Raw genomic sequence first — 19,782 nt, forward strand, 5'->3', positions numbered from 1 at the left:
TTTATCCTACTTTTCTTAGGAAAACCAAGAGCCAATCTGTCAAACTTATGTTCTGTTGCATAAACAGACAGCTAAACTTGTATTATTATTATTATTATTATTATTATTTATAATTTCTCCAATATTTATCTTATGGGTTTAGAAATTTTTTTATTTTTTAAGTATATCTTATTCTTTTAAATTTTATTAACTAAAATGATGTTTGATTGAAATCTAAACAAATTCTCTTTTATCATTGTTCATGAGTTCTTTGTTGAGCCCAAGAAATAAAAAAATTTAAACTTTTATCTTAAAATTTTGGTTTTAAGGGGTCACTGCCTTTATAAAAAAAAATGATAATATTATAATTAAAACAAAATTAGTTCTTCTATATGCATATAAAGAAATGATTTGGCACTGTAATCAAAAGAAAAATGGTTAAAACAAATTATTTGAGAGAAAAGCATTATATTTCATAAATGAGATTATGGGTAAGTTCAAATTGGGTAAGTTCAAATTGGTTGGATTTGAATCAATGTTCAGTTCAAACGAGTTAAATTTGAATTAAAGATTTGATGGGTTTCAGTTTTGTGAACTCGTCGGTATGATTACATCAAAATTTGTCTAGTCAACTCAGGTTGATTCTTCTTCTTTTTCATCTGTATTCTTCTCTTTTACTGCTTTTACTTTTCTCTTAATTATTTATGGTCTTCTTCCCTTCCATTATTGTTTAGAGAAAGTAACTTGAAAGAGAGAAAGTAGGGAAAAGTTATACGGATAAGAGGTAGGGTGTTCTCTTCTAGCACTGGACTGCCAGTCCTCGTTCTGATATCATATTGCATTTGTCTAGAAGAAAACTCTCACTTTTAAATACGATTTTAATTTCCTGGCGAAAGTGACGAAGCCATTGACTTTGTTGATTTGTAATTGCTTGCAGAATTTGCTGCAGCCAGAAACCACCATGTCAGTAACTCCCCACGTGCATTTGTTTACTGTCTGTCTCTTTTCATTCTGCCTGTAACTCTGTCCTCCTGCCCCTCTATCCATCTTTCTCTATCAAAAACACAAAAAATAAAAAATAAAAAACACCCGAGGAGATCTTAAGTTTTCGTTTATTTAGTCTTATCAGCTATGTCTTGTTTGTCAGCAATCAGGCCTCAAAAATTAAATTCCGCCCCCTTCCCAATTTGACTAACGCACCAACCAACTCAAGCCTCTCTGGAAGATCCTAAATTTTCATGAATTTTACGTGGGAAAATTTGGCGTTTGGATATAGAGAAAATGAGGGAAAATCGTAGACACTTGCACTCTTGACTTGAGTGTTGTTTCCCAATGGCTGCTTTAGTTTAAATATGGTATTAATAGGTAATCTCATGCTCTATTTAGGAATATTTTACAGCTTGGCTTGACTTGACTTTCTGGTTCTATCTATACTATTGTTGCAGCCAATTAACAAATAATACAACTGAATAAATTAGATTAAGTACAGCACCCAGTAATTTTTATAATTGACTCTCATTAATATGTAATATAGATTTTGCTATCATAATATGAAGTGATTGTTTCTTACCAAATCTACAGCATATTATAATAACAGTTAAATTACATATCGAGGATTCCATGAGTTAGAAAAACTGACGAAAAATTAGAATTTTTAAAAAGAAAATCTGACTTAGAGTTTCTATCATATTTATGAAACTCTGACTTACTAACGTTTAATGGGAGAAAATGAAATAGATCAAACTATTTTTAACTAGTATTCAATAATCAATCGAAATTTTATATTCAAGAGATCGAAATAAGATATATTGAATTATGGATGTTCGAACTTTTTTTGATAAAGTTTGGATAAAATTCAATAATAATACAATAGAACGATATGTAAATAGAAATTAAAGACTTATATTGATTTGGATACGCATTAAAAAATAGAGAATGTGTTGCATCTTTATGAATCAATATTAATATTGGTTCTTGAATAACATAAATTTGTATTCATGATGGTTGCTTGCCCTAATTTCCTGTAAATTGAACTTCCAATCAACAGTTCATTTAGAGTTGCTTGTATTCTCCCTTTCTAATATAGCTTCAACTACATGAAGCAACCCATCTCCTTTAGCACCTCATGGTCCTCAGGATGATCCTGGCTGCAAGAATTAAATTAAAAAAAACTAGATGAATATTCAATCCTCCATATATATATATATATATGGAATTTTGCAGAAAGTAATTTGTATATGCATCTTACCACACATGAATGGACATTGTCACGGCCACACAATAGCTTCCCATTCAGTCTATCTACAGCTTCGAATGGACCTCCTCCACTGCTCCTCTGCATATTATCAACATTGATCAGTTTTAACATTTGCTGATTGAATGACATCACTGAGAAGAAAACTGTTACATACTTTGTAATAGTTCACAGCAACAAAGTTCGCCCACCGATTTCCAGCCTGCCCATAGCATGTGTTAAGCATATCAATCAAGTCCTCTGAATTTTCTACGCAACTTAGCTGCTTAAATGGAGCTGATCCGAAGTGGTTTACTAACACCAGAGACTTGGTTTTGTCATCGAGCTTCGCTGACTCTCCACGGTTGCTACAAACCCCGGGTTCGGTTCCATCATTCCCATCTGCAATTGTGATTAAATGAATTAACTTGATTGCTTTTACCATTAAAGCTAATGAAATTGACACAGATATATTCATGCATACACTGATTTTCAACCATGTAGTTCCACTGATAAGCTATGCCTTCGGTGTCTTGCTTAGACTTCTTTGAAGTGAAAACAAGAAGTCTTTGATTACTGGCAACCATGTCTTTTACTAATGGCCAATCTTGGCCATTTTGAGGCATCTTCGAAACTGGAAACCAGTATTTCATCAAACCCGATTCATTAAAAACTTTGGTTAATCCATTTGGGGTTTCGACATAGTCTTCTAAAATCAGTGTCACAATCTGAGATGGATTTGCAGACAAGAAGGCTTCTATCTCATTAAAAGCGTCTCTAGCAGGTTGCTGTCAAACAAACACAGTATAATTAACACAACTGAAATCAATATAACCTTGATTTGAAATAAAGGGCATCACTTACAAATGCATTAAATTCAAAGCATTTTCCATTGAAAGAGTGACACAGCCATATGTCCCCTTTAAAGTCATATGTGTCCAACATCAAGGCTCGAACGCCATTCTGCACAAGAAAAATTTTAATGTCAACTCAGTGGAGAATAGATAATTCGTAAATGAAATAATCTACAGAAAAGAGTTACATTAAGTTGTTGGATTATGCTATCTTCTTGGTTCGGAAATGCAAGTCTCGGCTTTCCAGTGCGGGCAAAAGAATTGTGGGTTGTCAAGAATGCATATTTGTTGAATGGCATAGTGTTATTCTGCAACAAAAATGGAAAATTCAGACCATCAACACAAACTATTAAACTGTTCAGTAAGGCCATCTCTATATTATACTGACCACCAGCTTAAATGGATCTGTGGCTGTTGATCTAACGCATCTTGAATCTTCATACTCTAAAGCACATGATGAACAAAAGAGTCCCGCCTGGCAGTCTGAATCAGAAGAGCATTTATCTCGAAGCTGCAATCAGAAACAGCCTATCAGACTATCACAGTCAATCTCGAAAATCATAAGAGAAAAAGCAGAAGGCAAAGAATAGAGTTATCTATTTTGAAAAAATCATCATACCCTGCATTGTCCATTAGAGCAATCTGCTGATGCAGTATTAACACTGAAAATTAATGAAGTTAATACTAAAAGCAAAGTTTTCAGATAGGCCATTGGGTTCTGGGAGGCGTTGCAGAATGCTTGTGAAGTGAAGGAATTGTGTTGATATATACCATCGAACTGAAATTAATGACAAATAATGTAATAAATGTGAATTATTTTATGGGATATAGTCATTGAATCTAATTGTCCCTTAATTGGAATCTAACCCCAGAGTTTCCTTATTTATCACTCAGGATAAGATTATGCACAAAAATCTTAAAATTATCAACATTCTTTAAGGGTATAAGTGTAATTTCCTTTTTAATTTAAGTGAAATTTCGCAAAAATTCTCTCAACGTTGAAGGCATAATAAGTCCGTCTCATCCAACTATTAAAGTTCAAACTTGTTAAAATTTCAAAACTATTATTTAAATACTGTTTATTTTAAATTTAATTAAATCGAGTTATTGGTTAAGTTTGAACCACTGGGATAAGTGCAAAAAAATTACTCTAAAAAGGTTCAATGAATTTTTCAGGGGCAAGTATGAAAAATATATTATGAGGGGCTAAATTATACAAAATTAAAACGGGGGAAACGGATTATTAGACCTACAAGCCAGTCCCGGTCCGGGCCCTAAGATACTAGCCGGGCTTGGACCGGGGCTCTGTTTTCCCCCTCTACTCTGAGATCGGCCATAAAATGAAAAGAGAACAAGGGAACATAACAGAAGAAGAGGTGGTAAAATGGCGAATCTTCCAGTACAGAAGAACACGCTGTACGTGGGAGGTTTAGCTGAGGAGGTAAACGAGGCTATACTACACGCTGCGTTCATCCCGTTTGGTGACATTAAAGATGTCAAGACTCCCCTAGATCAGGCCACCCAGAAACATCGCTCTTTTGGGTTCGTAACTTTTCTCGAGAAAGAAGATGCATCAGCCGCCATGGACAACATGGATGGCGCTGAACTCTACGGCCGTGTTCTTACTGTTAACTACGCTCTACCTGAACGCATTAAGGGGGGCGAGCAGGGTTGGGCCGCTCAGCCCAGTAAGTTCTTCTTTTCTCTTTCTATTTGTTTATATGTTTATTTTTTTAAATTAATTTGGTATTTCTGTTTCGGATATTTGTTTCTGGAAGTTGAGTTGCTCTTAATTTATTTTGGGGTTTAGGGTTTAAGATGTGCGTTGTCTAGAAGCAAATATTGATTCATTCTGATTAGTGAGAGCAAAATTCCTTCTTAGAGAATGATGTGCACCAAGGACGTCACTCCTTCCTTGGTGTCACGTTTGAACCAAAGTCCCATAATTATCTAAGGAGGATCACTGAATCAATATCATAAAAGGGTCATTTTGTTGTGACGAGAAGAAGTCAAATATGTGCTGGGGATTGTATTGAATAAAGTTGTCCTGGTGCTTGTGTGCTTTTATGACACTGCTAACCAAGGAGAAGTCAAATTTAGTTAAGGGAATAAAAGAAAAGGGACATTGAGTAACAGATCATTCCAATAGTTCTTTGGATGAGCTAAAAATTGTATCTACCCATAGGGTTAGATTCAATTCAAGCTGCTCGAGTTCAAAATGGGTCTCGGATTGAATGAGCCAAGTGCTACCCGACGATTGGACTTGTTTTTATAAACAAGTTGAGTTTGAGCCAGTCCAAATATTTGAGTTCAAGTTGGCTAGGAGGTAATCCAAACTTAATTTTTTCTCGAGACGAGTGCAAACCTTAGCTCGTCGAATCCAACTGTTTCTTTTGAATTTGAGTTTGTCTCGGGCTGGATCTTATTTAGACTTGACCCAGATTGAAACCAACCTAACTATCCACTATTGAATTTTCTTCATAAATTGATATAGGAGTCTTAACAATATAAGAAAAAACTAGTTAATTTGAAGGAGATTTGATTCTATAGTTTCTCTATGAAATAGATATAATTTTGGACACACAAAATTGTGAGGTACCAATGAATTGCCTTAGTCAGGGATATTTGCTTTCATAGTGTGTTGTTGTGTACATGAGTAGTCACATTGGATCTGGATGAGGTACCCATAGTACCAGGCCGTAAGCATGGTTCATTGGTTCACTATTTATCTTTGAGAAATGCTAGAAATTTCTTTCCAGTTCCCTGATTGCTCATAATGTCTGGTAGTGTTACTTCTGTGCATAGTTAAATATTTTTCAACCAGAGAGGATCTCTTGTAAAGAAGGAAAGGACCCGTGGGGTTCTCTTAGCTATCCATTTTCATGTTTTTCCCCTTGTCAACTCTATTGACCATTTATGATTTTTTTGCTGGATGTTGCTTCGAAAGTAATGTGGATTGTTAGTTTTACTTTCAATGCTTTGGAATTTCCATTTTCTTTCCATGCCTTGCTTACTGAGAAACATAAAATGCTTCTTTTGCTGCTTTAATTATTTTTGCAATGTTTGGTGCAGTTGACATCTTTAGATGCCAATGACAATTCATGCATTCATAATTACCTCCATTTATATGTTATTTTTTTGCGAAAGAATCTCTATGCTGTAACAAAAAACACAATATTGATCAATTAAATGTCAATATGTTGGCTTTCCCTTGGGATTTTATAAGCCAGATGCTTGTTGTCATATATGGCATGGTAGATCCAGGTTTCTCAATGTTGGCCTGATTACTAGTATTGGATCATGTGTCAAATGTTATTTCCCAATGGCCAATTTATCTCTGATGATACCATTATGTGTTTTATATATTCAGTTTGGGCGGATGCGGATACGTGGTTTGAAAGGCAACAACAAGAAGAGGAAATGCAGCGAATTCAGGCAGAGAATCGTGCTGCAATGCAGGCTGCTGAGGAGTTGCATAGAAAGAAAATGGCCCAGGAGAGAGAAGGGGAAAAAGATGAGGATTCTGAGATGAAGGATGATCCTATGGCAAGGGCTGAAGCAGAAGTTTTGAAGCAAAATAGTAGTTCTTAGATGTCAAAGTGAGCCCCGAATGAACTTTTTACATTCTACCAGTTCTTGTTTTCTTCTTCTTTTAACAAATATCTGTGATTGTCAGAACTGTTGCGTGATATCTGTAATTTGTCGGAACTATTGTGTATAACCGTGCGAGTGAAAGAAATTCTTCATTTGTTTAGACGGGCTGCTGGAACATTTTCTAGGATTTCAGTTTTAATCCATTCCTTTTCAATATGGTAAATATGCAATCTGTGCTAATGTTTGTATTATATCAAGTTAAACTATTACAGTTCACTGGGTCTTGTACTCAATTAAAGTTTGATGAAATGGCAACTGATGCAGAATCTATAATTCCTCAAATCAACTAAAGTATCTTCACTGAATTCGGTTGTTCCAAAATTCCAATTACGAAGTACATATGAATTTGCGGTGAATTACAAAGTTGCATATTGCTTTAAAGTAAAAATGTTACAGAAAAAGTTGATGAGAGCTTGGTGATAAAAGAGTTAAAAAAAAAACAAAAATTAATGCTGAAACTTTATGTGCTGTTTTGAGTACACACGACTGTGTTTAGCTGATATTTAATGAGGATCTCATGGTCCCACTTATGGCCTTATCATCGTCATAGCCTTTTGTCTTGAATCAATGACTCAAACTGGTCGGAAATAGAACGAAGAACAATCGAAAAATCATCCAATCTTAATCAACCACGAGATCTCCTGCGTGTTAACATTGAATCACAGAGCTTCACGGCATCTAAATTGTCTCTCACATTATGTACCCTTACAATGTTTGCACCTCCTAAAACCCCAGTAGAAATGGAAGCAACAGTTGCAGGATCTCTCTCAACAGCAGCAGGACGATTGCAAATTTCACCTAAAAATCTCTTTCTGGAAGGTCCAATCAACACAGGAGAATGAGACACAGCCAAACTCTTACTTGCAATCTCTTTTCGTATGGCTGATAACCCAAGAAGAATGTCCAAATTATGTTCGTTTTCTTTGAAAATCCAATTCCAGGGTCAATAATAATTCTCCAAGCTGGGATACCTGATAATTCAGCATCCCTAACTCTCAAGTACAACTCAGAAGCAACCTGCTTACAAACGTCATCATACTTCAAGTTCTCCTCGTTCTGCATTGTGGATGGTCACCTCTCATATGCATTGCAACATATGGAACCTTAAGACCAGCAACAACCCCATACATGTCAGGGTCAAACTGCCCAGCAGAGACATCATTAACAATATGAGCCCCGTTGCTAACTGCCTCTGAAGCAACTTTTGAATAAAAAGTATCAACAGAGATGAGCTTCCCGTCCGTCTCAGGCATTTTTTTAATAGCTTCTAAAACAGGGATCAATCTCTCTAATTCTTCTTCAGCAGAAATTCGAATGGCATTAGGCCGTGTGGATTGTGCACCAATATCAATCATATCTGCTCCTTCTGATATCATCAAGTGAACCTGAGAAACTGCAGCATCCACTGATTGGAACTTTCCTCCATCACTAAAACTATCTGGGGTCAAATTAAGGATACCCATGACAGAGGTCTTCTGAGACCAGTCCCATAAGCGATCTCCTAAGGGTAAAACTCTTTTTATTCCTTCCTTTCCGATCAGGGAATCACCACCCAATTTCTCCCACATGTCAAAAAGGCCACTGGGCTGTCGTGAAAATGAATGCCAGCAAGCAACTGTATCACTTTCAACAGCTGATCCCATTAAATCTAACAATGGGGCTAGCACAAATGGTCTCTCCCAAATTCTCTCATGAGGGACCATAAGTACCTCAGAATGAATACTGAATCTTCCATAGAACAATATATCCAAATCAATTGGCCTTGGACCATACCTTATACCACCAGTGCGACCCATGTCCTTCTCAATTTTCTTTAGTGTCCTCAAGAGTTCATGTGGCCCAAGTTTTGTAACACCTCTAACTGCAGAGTTGAGAAAGCAAGGTTGATTAGTTACATAGGCCGGTTCAGTTTCATACAAGCAACTATGCCTTGTGATATTTATTCCAGATTTCTTCATCAACAGCAACGCTTCATCAAAATTATAAACTCTGTTACCGACATTGCTTCCCAGAGCAATGACTACTTCCTGCTCCTGAGAATGAACTTCCACTGAGGATTCTGTTGATGAATGGAAAAAGGAAGAACATCTTGCTGCAATGAAGATCAGACGGTTATCAGAGAACTAAATTGACCAACTTCTGCTAAAGACAAAATCATAACAGATCCAAATATTATTGTCTTTCCTTCACAATAGACCATCTGCATTCAGGGATAGAACATCTCCATTTCAACAAGCAATCAATTTTTCATCCATTTGTGACCATAAATCAGGGTGAAACCAATAAAAAAATTTTAACTTCAAGTTATAAAAAACTTGTTAGACTTCCCTAACCCAGATACCACAATGCATAAATTATACACAAAAAACTTAGAGTTTGTATACTGATATTTGCATTTGAGCACAATACAAAAAATAATAATTTGAACCCATTCTACCTCTACAGCGCTTGTTAACACCACCAACTACACGTTTGGCAGGCAAAAGTACATTGAGAAAGTTCATCGGCCGCGGAGAGCACAAAGAAAATGATTATTGTCCTGAAAAGGATTAACGGCATTAGTCACATGAATAATATCCTTAATGAAACTTGTAGAATGATAACTGGTAAAGACTTGAAATATATAAAATAATTTTGGGCGAAGTTTAAAGATGCTAAAACCAAAGAAAGAGAAGCAAACCATACTACTCAAAATGAAAGAGATTTAATTCAAAGCTTGTACCTTTTAAAAATCAAACCCAGAACAGAAGAAGGGAAGTAGTAATGAAACCAAGGCTGTGTTTATAATCTGTGAACCTAACGGAAACGTCGTCGTTCAGAATTGAAAGGGCGGCGGTCTTGAAATGGAGCCTCTGAAGTCTGAACCCGTTTTCTAGGGAGTGGGTATTTTACCGCGAACCGGATCCAAAAAATAGTCATAACCGAAGGGTGGATAACTGGGTATTAGCTAATGTCGGGTTATACCCGTTTTCTGAATCCTTTTTATAAGGGTCATCCAAGTTATGACAAACCGGCTCCAATCCGAAATACGTGCAGCCTCATCCTCTTACACTTGCGCGGTTGCACGTAGTTCCAGCTAAAACCCCGGAGGTTTTGAAAGTGGCCAAAGGGCTTCCATGGCTTCACTCTCTTTCACTCATTTTCTTTCTACGCTCAGGTAAGCTTTTGCTCTTTCACATTTCATTTAACTGCTACTCCACTTCCAAATTTTTGCCTTTCAATTTTCATTTCGCTGTATGTTTAAGTGGGTTTTGTTTGGTCCAACATGTAGGTGGAATTTAAATTGGGAGTATCGATCATCGTTTAACTTAATACAACTTCAGGATTTTAGATTAAATAATAAATGGTGCCTTGCGGCTACTTCAGGGAACAAAATTGTGGAGGAAATGAGTGACAACAATGTAGTTGCAAAACAGAAGACATCCCGGAAATCTAAACGAGCAACCACCAAAAGAACTAGAAAGAAACCAGAAACTGATGTTACAGGGGAGAATTCTGGATTGGAGATAGATAATGATGCTTCAGATGAGGAAAGAGTTATTTCTGCATCAAATGAAGATACTAAGAAAACCTTACAGAGAACACGAACAAAAGGTACTCCTCATATTATTTCATGAGTGTTTCGGATTTCATGCATCTTAGTTATAATTGCTAAACCCTCGCTATATTTATGTGTAGCTGCATCAGCTTCTACTGTTGTGGAGGAAGGAAAAACCAAAAAAGTGAGGAGGAGAAAAACTAAAAAAAAGATTGGTGATGTTACAATGGACCAAGGTGGTGATTCTGAAGTTAGTGATGTTGAGGATTCTATTTTTGCCACAAACGCAGAGGGTGAGAGTGAGGGAGACATAGAATTGGAAGAGGATGATGGAGAAGACATTAGCTTTACATATGGTTGGCCTCCACTTGTTTGTTGCTTTGGAGCTGCACAACATGGTTTTGTGCCTTCAGGAAGGCCAGCTAACAGACTAATAGATTATGAAATCCATGAAAGAATGAAGGATGCACGATGGGCTCCAGAGAAATTTATTAGGGCTCCTGGGGGATGTGCTGGGAGTGTAGCAATAGCTCTAGCAAGTTTGGGTGGTAAGGTTGCCTTCATGGGGAAACTTGGGGATGATGACTATGGTCAGGCCATGCTATATTACTTGAATATGAGTGATGTTCAAACACGGTCTGTTCGCATTGACAAGAGAAGGATGACAGCAGTGTCACAGATGAAGATTAGTAAGAGAGGTCGTTTTAGATTGACTCTTGCCAAACCATGTGCAGAGGATTCTATGTCTAAGTCTGAGATCAATATTGATGTGTTGAAGGAGGTAGATTTTTATTTTAATGGCTAATATTTTATAGTAATGTAGGTAGGGAAAAAGATTAGAGTAATTGATGAATGGCTTGTTACTTTATCTTTATCAAAGTTATGGATAAGAATTTTTCAAAGTATGACGGCAATTTATCTTACCAACTGAATTTTTCCTTAATGTCTCTCTCTTTGGAATTTGTCTGATGGATTCTGACATTCCTGTTAATCTAATAATTTTTTGTAGTTGAGGATTGTTTTTTGTACCATCCCTTCATCTTTATTTTCTGTTATGAGATGTCCAGGCTTTAGGCTGAATGCATTTAGTTTTGCAGCTCTTCATTTGCTGCTTATAAGCCAAAATGGGACTAAAATATTCATAATCAATTACCTTGTGTATATTTGATTCCAGAGAAAATAAAAATTTAAATGAATGGCCTATTTTTTCATAGTCCAACTTTCTATGTTGCACACTGTTTGCATATCTTTCTTGATTATTAAGCCTTTTGAAGAGGTATATTACTCCTAGAAATTGATTATTTAATGACTTTTCATGCAGGCAAAGATGTTTTACTTCAGCACACATTCTCTGCTTGATAAAAACATGAGATTAACTACACTGCAAGCTGTCAAGATTTCAAAGAAACTAGGGGGGGTTATTTTTTATGATGTGAACCTTCCCTTGCCATTGTGGCAGTCTTTTGATGAAACCAAAATGTTCATACAACAAGCTTGGAATCTTGCAAATATTATTGAGGTTACTAAGCAAGAACTTGAATTTCTATGTGGTATCAAGCCCACTGAAGAATTTGACACCAAAAACAATGCAAGATCTAAGTTTGTTCACTATGAACCAGAAGTGATTGCTCCACTTTGGCATAAAAATCTGCAGGTTTTGTTTGTTACAAATGGGACTTCTAAAATACACTATTACACAAAGGAGCACAATGGTGCAGTTCATGGCATGGAAGATCCGCCTCTTACCCCTTTCACTTCTGATATGTCAGCAGCTGGAGATGGCATCGTTGCAGGTTCGATCTTGTTAATATTTAATATTCATTGATATGCAGTGTCACCAAGTCAGTGAAAGTCCTGTAATATTTTTCTCCATCAATTTTGTGCAGCGTCTGTTGAACTCTACATTTGTGTTGCATATACCTAAACCCAATTGATGAATATTATATGGTGTCCTATAAAAAGGATTATGTGTTCTGTATGGACTAGCCTAAAAGTGGCACTAAATGATATAAAAATTGGTTTATAGTGTTGTGACTTCTATGGAAATTCAGAGACAAGCCTGAGGGTCTGTATGCACTAGCTTACTCTTTAAATATGCAAAGTGCTTCATTGATAAAATTAAATTCTAGCTTGGTTTAGTGCATTTTTTAATTTTTATCAAGAGCTTTCATTGGTGAAATTTACAGACACCGTTCTTCTTTGTTCTTAGTGGAAAGCTATGAAAATATTGGTGTTGCATGCTTGCATTTTAGTATCTGCATTGTTAAAATCATAGTGTCATTATATAAATCTGTAAATTTTATACCTGTTCAACTTTAAGTGAATGAAAAAAGGAAGAAAGAAAGAAAGATGATGAGAAAGATACCTTACAATCTTGGCTTTTTATTTAGATATTCCAATTTCAGTTCTTGATGGTACATTATGTAATAGATTATGAATTTATTGGTCAGCACTGATATGTCATATATTTTTCATTCTGTTTTGCAAAAATCTGTTTTTTTTTTAAATACATTTTCAGGTCTCATGAGAATGTTGATTGTCGAGCCAGATCTCATTACTGATAATGGATACTTGGAACACATAATCAAGTTTGCTATTAACTGTGGGGTGATAGATCAATGGAAACTAGCAAGGACTCATGGCTTCCCTCCTAATGAAGATATGGAAGAAGAAATGGAACCTGATCCAAATGGCATAAGATCAATATCAGAAAGAGAATACTGCACGCTGAACCAGTCTGTCAGTTGATCCTGTTGTTAGCACTGTTCATATGTTCAATTTTGTTATATGCCTTTCCATGTACGCTTCATTGTAATGTGAAGAAATCAGAGTCTTCTCTACCACACCACGGGTTCCGGGTTTCTGAAGGTAACTTCAATTGTGTAAACCCAATTTTTGTTGTACAACTAGACATAGAAAATTAATCATTGACAGGTTCCCTTGACAAGTATTCTGTGTCTCCATTTCTGGCACTGTGACTTAATAACACTCCTCTTTTGAGGCAGTGAGAGAAAGGTGATGAATACTTGTAACCAAAATATCAGTCAGAGGATCTTTAACATGCAGTAGTGAATAAAATTCTTATGTTGAGTTGTTAGTGTTGTTCTTCATAGCTCTTTGTAGACAATAATTTTATTCTCATCTGCTACTTTTTCTAATACTATTATCAATTTTCAGTGTAATTTTAGTTATAAATCTCAAGTACTTATTCCTTTATTAGGCATAAATGAAAGTATTTAACCAAAATTCTATGTCAAGTAAGATATTATGTAAAGTTTGTAATTTATACTTATATATATATTTGCATGTTTCGTATTGTTGATATAGATTAATGTGTTTCCTGGAATTTCAATCCTAGTAACAAATTAATACTTGAGGTTCTTAGAATTTTCTTTTTATCGAGATATTTAATATTATAACTGCATATAGAGATAAATTTCCATGAAATATTGAAAGAAATTATTGTATATATGACATTGCTGGATTAAAATCATTTAATATTTTATAAATTTCTAAGTTTTGCTTTGTAAGTAGTTTCTAAATAATAGAGAATACGCTATCGACTATTGAAAAAGACTTGTTTCTAGAAAGGATGGTAAAATCATGAAGTGTTAAAGATGTAGTTAACTGTTTAGGAATGGCTGTCAAAGTTGGTTCTAGAAATATTCTAATACTTGTACTTGTAGATTGTTTATGTAAGCCACTATGAATGAATAGAGTCACTCTCTTGAAAGAGATGACATGGGGATGGGGGTGATAATAATGTAGGTTGAAGAAGTTAACGCATAGATAGAGATAGCTAGAATTAGGCTGATGTCATCCTCTTATTACAGTGCTAATCATTATCCATAATTTCAATCATTATCAAACTAATTGAACTTACATCATTGTTTGTGTCATATAGCATCAGCCATTAAAACAGGTCTCTGATGTAGGGCATTCCCATTGAAAATGGAGTCTTTCTGTAAAAGACCCCATCTTTATAATGATGCTTAACCCAAATATAGACTTATATTAATAGACTTCCACTAGATCTTTTCTATCTAATTTGATATTATGTTGTATATCAAGAGTCCCACAAGTTAAACCCATGCAGCATAATGCCATATGTCAAAGGAAAGGAAGAACATAGCAAATTATATTTTTACTGAAACCCAAATGTAGATATAGGTGTTGATGCAGTAGAATAGAAATGGTTTATGTTACGATCCCAAATGCAAGGTATGGGACTTGGATCCCATATTGAAAAATATGGGCAACTAGTGTTGGGTTTATATGGCCTTAGGCTCTCCCATTTCAATAACTAGCTTTTGAGGTGTAGTTCTCCTAAGGTTCGTACTATTTGGTATCAGAGTCATCACCATGTCTCCCAGTTGCAATCGTGCGGCGCGGGTGGTGACGCCAGCATTGCAGTGTTCGCCCAAGGCTAGGAGGGAGCTAGCGCACAGCCAGCCCGCATAGGCGTCGGAGCTGCGGAGCGTGGTGGTATATTACGATCCCAAATGCAAGGTATGAGACTTAGATCTCACATTGGAAAGTATGAACAACTAGTGTAGGGTTTATATGGCCTTGGGCTCTCCCATCTCAATAGCTAGCTTTTGATGTGTGATTCTCCTAATGTTCGTATCATTTAAGTGTTTATATCAGAACTTAGTTTTCTCATTATAAAATGCAAGCCTCAATATCATCTGAAGGTAAAAGCTGATAAACAACATTAAGATTTTTCATATGATAACATTGAAGAGTAGCATTCTTGACAAAATTGACAAACTATAAAAAATTTAAAAAAAAAAAAAAAAAAAAAGATAGAGACTGCTTCATTTCATGAAGAAATAGATATCCACTATATACCAGGAGCATAGAGGACTGCTCTTACTGCATTCTAAACGTCTGGCTTTCCCATGACTGCTATATCTGATCTTCAGTCACTCCTCCAAACAAATCAGAACCAGGAAAAAAAGAGGCATTTAAACAGGCCCCAAATTTATTTACCTCTTGTTACAAAAAGGATCATCACACTACCCAACTTCACCATAAATGAGAGGAGAAAAGCCAAAGTGGAAAATTCAAACCAGAGCAAAATAAAAGGAGCAGAAACTAATGGAAAAAGAAAAGGATAAATTGTTTCAAATGCCTCTACTAAGACCACTACACAAACAAATGTCCACTTTGGCAAGAAATCCTTGATCCTACTCACAAAATTTGACACTTTCGAGTTTTGATGCAGCTGGCTTGTCCAAAAACCAAACCAAGTTCCCATTTGTTGGCTGAACCATTCGGGAAGGCAGTACCGGGCAGTCAGGTCCCAAATCATCAACTGCCAAATGTACAGCCTCCGCTTTGTTTTCACCTGTCACAACCATGGCTACATTTGATGCTGAGTTGATGACAGGTAAAGTGAATGTGATCCTCTCCGGAGGGGGCTTTGGGGAATCAGTGATAAAAGTTACCCATTCATCTTTCTCATCAAGCAGTGAGTGGTTAGGGAATAGGGAGGCAACATGACCATCAGAGCCCATTCCAAGAAGAATAAGATCAAACTTTGGGCAGTCACAAGTATCAGATACACTGACCATCCGTGTTTTCACTAACTGTCGAATGACAAACCCATAATCATCAGCAGCCTGTTCTGCTGACACTGAATCATTAATCGAATGCACATGACTAGGAACTATCGGCACCTGCTAATATGAAATGCATCAGGAAATGGGAACACATACGAAATGGTGCAAAATTATTCAAATATAATGACGCAATAAACAGCTGGTACTTTAGTACAGTACAATCAAGTATCTTATTAATACTTCTGGACTACAAATAATACACTAATAACACAGATATCAAGAATAATATTAAAACCAAATCAGGAGAGACATGCTAAATACCCAGGTTTAAGTTTAAGCAGGAATGCTCTAGTATTCCACATCCCCATAGCTTTTTTAAAATTTAGCATACTTATTCCACCACATGCACACACACACACACATAAAAAGTGAATAGGAGAGAGAAGTCTGCCCAAAAGAATCTGTAATACTTGAGTAATAGATATGAGTTTTGTTTGAGGATGTGTTATCTATAAATAATGACTAACAAGTCCACAAATACAGCTTAAGGAATAAAAGAATACAAATTCCATCTTCATTTTGATAAAACTATTGTGCATGTGCCAAATTCTACCTTCAGTTCCTCTGTATTAAAAGAATTATACCTCAGCTGAAGTATAAAGCGAAGGGATCAAAAATACAAACTCCACTGTAAACTCTGAATCCTGAGGACCTTTAATTCATCTAAAGTCCAGAAATGCATGACTCATTCATTCAGTTATAGTTTTTACTCAAACAATTAAACCCAGTGCCTCTTTATATTAGTTTCACTTGGAAACCTAGGCAATGAAAGATGTGAATTCATTGTGCCAAAATGCTTCGACAAAGTATGATCGATGTTTCAATTATGAAACCTAATCAGTAGAAGGACCAGTTCTCAAGTTACATATAGAAAAGCTTGAGCGTACACAGAGAAATACATAAAAATTCAATTAGTAAAGGGTAATGAAATTGAATTTTCAAACATTCACCACCTGGACAAGCTTCCCTGAATGATAATTGGCAATTCACTTAGTTTTGTCATATTTCTATCAAAATATACATGGGAAAGTAATTCCAATTTGAATTCTAATATTTGAGAAGTTCAACTTTTAAGTTATGCCAATCTGAATCTCTGACGAAGAATTAATGTTCAACTCAAGAGGTATCAAGTTGTTTCTTGGAGTTCCAATAAAATGATTGCCGTAGAAAAAGGCAGTAACGTGCTGTAATTGTTGTAGTTTCTATTTAATCAGAAACATGTGATCTAAAAAGTCAGCACAGAAGTTTAATCACCATAAACCTTATATTAAAAGTATGCACTATCATTATCAAAAACAAAAGTTAAAACATCCGCCATTCTTTGCCAAGTGTTTGTGAGTTGAAAAAAATAAAGATCCAGCAACAGCTTATAGTATTGAACTGGTTAATAATAACTAAAATTCAAAAAATCTCACAAGGTCCAAACGATTAACAGACTTCTGAGTCGCTACAAAATATATCATATTTGCATGCCCATATCAGGTAACAGCTGCAGCATAGAGAAATGAGCCAAAACACAATCCTGGAATGGTCAGTGAAACTGCACTATTATTAAATGTGTACAAGTTCACATACAAGAAACTTAAATGGATAACACTTGATAAACAAATATACTTGGTTCACAAAAATTTGATTCCAAATCATTGCATGGTATGGCATGTCATGATAAATGGAACTTAAGCAAACACCTATCATGGGAAATATTTCACAATCCAAACTGCGTATTTAACTGATTACTGTAATGAAAAAGAGGTGAAAATGCAGAAGGTGAGAACCACCAAATGCATATGCAGAGCTAAGCTGTAGAAACTAGATGGGATGAAGACCAACCTTAAGGCGAGGTCATACTAACCCAACTCTAATTACCTGAATGCATTTGCTTGAGTAGGAGTACCACAACAAAAGAGATCAGCTTTCTTTTCTTATTTTTATGAATAGAGGAAACAAATGCTTTAAATGCTAGAGAGAGAGAGAGAGAGAGCTAATTTAAGGATTTTACTTTTCTTGAATCTTTCTTAAAGTCAAACACAGGATTAATATAGAGATAAAGTAGGAGAAGGCAAACATAGAAGACATACAAAATTGGGGAACAAACCTTCAATAAAAGACCATCCTTTGCAAGCTTGTAATTGCTATCAACATGATTTTTCGCTACCACACGTTCATCCGCCCAGAATATATACCATTTTGCCCAGTCCACTGTCCTGTTATAAGGAGCTTCACAGAGTTTCCTGTTTCCCAACAGAATTTTAAAACCAAGAAATACAAAATCAAAATCCAAGAATCAAATATGAAAAAGGGAGGCACTGATACCCCATTAAGGCGATGAGTGAACCACCAGATAAAGCAATGGCAAAGACACCCCGCTCCTTAACAGAAGCCTCTGATAATTCAGCAATATAATCTGCCAAGTCAGTACTAAGCTCCTCTAAACTCTCATGAATCCTCAACTCCCCTCTATCTCTGTGCACGCCAGCGAGAGCCATGCTTTCAACAAGCTTAAGAACTATATCATAAAAGCAACAAGATATCAAATTCAGATTGAAGATATATATATATAAAAATGCAATATTATCATCTACAAGATTTTAACTGAAACTAATTCAGCATTAATACCATGAAAATAAACTAGGTAAAAAACTGCGACTGCTTCAAAGAAAACGGAATAAAAGTGAAACAACCACCAACTTCAAAGATCATGAACACCAACTAAGTCATCCAACCTATCCAAACACCATGATCGAAAAAGAAAAAAAGGAAAAACTAAAATTCTCACTTAGAATCAATGAAACAAAATTGTAAACAACTTTGTTGCAAAAGGAAATGGATCATGGTATGTATGGAATCACAATTGACCTGAACAAGGGAACCAAACCAAACGCGTATGATCATTATCGTCAAGAAAAATCAAAGACCCATGTCAAAACACATCAAAAAATTAAATACAAATTAAAAAAAAAAATTCACGGCAAAAATAGATATACCCAGATCATAAGACAATCTCACATTACAACCAGAAACTAAAAAACATACAAAGATTACATAAAAATAAATTAAAAAACAAAGAACCCACATGCAATCTATAATTTCAGTAACTGCAACACATAGCAGAATAATTAAATACAACAAAGAAACACAGAAAGATAAATGCTTACAAGGATTAAAAAAATGAAAACAGAGAGGTGGCAAAGAGAAGTAAGAAACTGACGGAGGTGAAAGATGGGCATCAACACGAAACCATTATATAATAATAACATTTATATGCTGTATAAATACACACACACTCACGCTCTCTCTCTCTCTCTCTCTCTAATTCATTTACTGGTTTATTTATAATAAAAACTTCCTTTTCTTTTCTTGTTGACAACAAGTTGAGAAATAATTCACCTTCTGTACTTCCACGTGCAGCCAATGATCGTGATAAAACACACAATGGATAAATATTAGATAGAGATAACAAATTTTAAATTATCTTTATTTAATTATTATTTTTACAGATGACGAGGAGATCTCTCCCACCTATAAGTTCTGCTATAACATCTGTCAACAAAAAACGCAAAAAAAAAAAAAATTATTCAGTGGGATTAATGAAAAGATTGCAAATAAAGATTATATAATAAAAATAATATTGTGTGGATAAGTGATAATTTTGATTGTTCATTTTTGGAAAAGAAAACAAAAGATGAGAATGACCAAACACCTGTCCAAGAAATAGGCTGACAAATGGTACTTTTCTTTTAAAAATAAAATTTTATGATAAAATTTGTTTTATAAAAGAGAAAGAGAAAATCTAATGTCTCCTCAAAGCCAGCTAATTTTCACTTTTTTATGATGTATTTGTGTGCGTCTTCAAAGAGCTTCTTCATCCCAAATATTCCTCCTTATATACGCAATCAATCC

At 35.4% G+C, this 19,782-nt stretch overlaps 5 protein-coding genes across 7 annotated transcripts; 2 read left to right on the forward strand and 3 right to left on the reverse strand.

Moving 5' to 3' along the window:
* Positions 1-1,890: 1,890 nt before the first annotated feature.
* On the reverse strand, positions 1,891-3,781 carry LOC123213959 (PI-PLC X domain-containing protein At5g67130). Its single transcript, XM_044633612.1, has 8 exons — positions 3,686-3,781; positions 3,455-3,577; positions 3,255-3,374; positions 3,077-3,175; positions 2,697-3,000; positions 2,391-2,614; positions 2,228-2,314; positions 1,891-2,126 (listed from the first exon to the last, which is right to left on the reverse strand). Exons 1-8 carry the CDS (start codon positions 3,776-3,778, stop codon positions 2,112-2,114), a joined length of 1,065 nt encoding a protein of 354 aa, XP_044489547.1. The 5' UTR covers positions 3,779-3,781; the 3' UTR covers positions 1,891-2,111.
* Positions 3,782-4,372: 591 nt separating this feature from the next.
* LOC123213963 (peptidyl-prolyl cis-trans isomerase E-like) lies at positions 4,373-6,820 on the forward strand. Its single transcript, XM_044633615.1, has 2 exons — positions 4,373-4,754; positions 6,437-6,820. Exons 1-2 carry the CDS (start codon positions 4,451-4,453, stop codon positions 6,655-6,657), a joined length of 525 nt encoding a protein of 174 aa, XP_044489550.1. The 5' UTR covers positions 4,373-4,450; the 3' UTR covers positions 6,658-6,820.
* Positions 6,821-6,993: 173 nt separating this feature from the next.
* LOC123213961 (folate synthesis bifunctional protein, mitochondrial-like) lies at positions 6,994-9,630 on the reverse strand. Its single transcript, XM_044633614.1, is given in 5 exon segments — positions 6,994-7,638; positions 7,641-7,793; positions 7,796-8,812; positions 9,158-9,259; positions 9,443-9,630. Coding segments are annotated over 4 exon segments (1,530 nt in total). The 5' UTR covers positions 9,225-9,259; positions 9,443-9,630; the 3' UTR covers positions 6,994-7,345.
* A 79-nt stretch (positions 9,631-9,709) lies between these two features.
* Positions 9,710-13,355, forward strand: LOC123213960 (fructokinase-like 2, chloroplastic). The gene is made up of 5 exons (XM_044633613.1): positions 9,710-9,877; positions 9,992-10,314; positions 10,399-11,039; positions 11,580-12,051; positions 12,777-13,355. Exons 1-5 carry the CDS (start codon positions 9,837-9,839, stop codon positions 13,004-13,006), a joined length of 1,707 nt encoding a protein of 568 aa, XP_044489548.1. The 5' UTR covers positions 9,710-9,836; the 3' UTR covers positions 13,007-13,355.
* Positions 13,356-15,058: 1,703 nt separating this feature from the next.
* On the reverse strand, positions 15,059-19,408 carry LOC123213964 (probable 6-phosphogluconolactonase 1). 3 transcript variants are annotated; one of them, XM_044633618.1, is made up of 4 exons: positions 19,270-19,408; positions 18,196-18,388; positions 17,978-18,113; positions 15,059-15,939 (listed from the first exon to the last, which is right to left on the reverse strand). In XM_044633618.1, exons 2-4 carry the CDS (start codon positions 18,366-18,368, stop codon positions 15,448-15,450), a joined length of 801 nt encoding a protein of 266 aa, XP_044489553.1. In that variant the 5' UTR covers positions 18,369-18,388; positions 19,270-19,408; the 3' UTR covers positions 15,059-15,447. The 3 variants fall into 3 exon arrangements, with proteins under 3 accessions (XP_044489553.1, XP_044489551.1, XP_044489552.1); XM_044633616.1 differs by lacking the exon at positions 19,270-19,408 and adding an exon at positions 19,091-19,214; XM_044633617.1 differs by lacking the exon at positions 19,270-19,408 and adding an exon at positions 19,038-19,197.
* Between the last annotated feature and the right edge of the window lie 374 nt (positions 19,409-19,782).

Source organism: Mangifera indica, chromosome 4 (genome assembly GCF_011075055.1).
Source record: "Mangifera indica cultivar Alphonso chromosome 4, CATAS_Mindica_2.1, whole genome shotgun sequence".
Classification (NCBI taxonomy): Eukaryota; Viridiplantae; Streptophyta; class Magnoliopsida; order Sapindales; family Anacardiaceae; genus Mangifera; species Mangifera indica.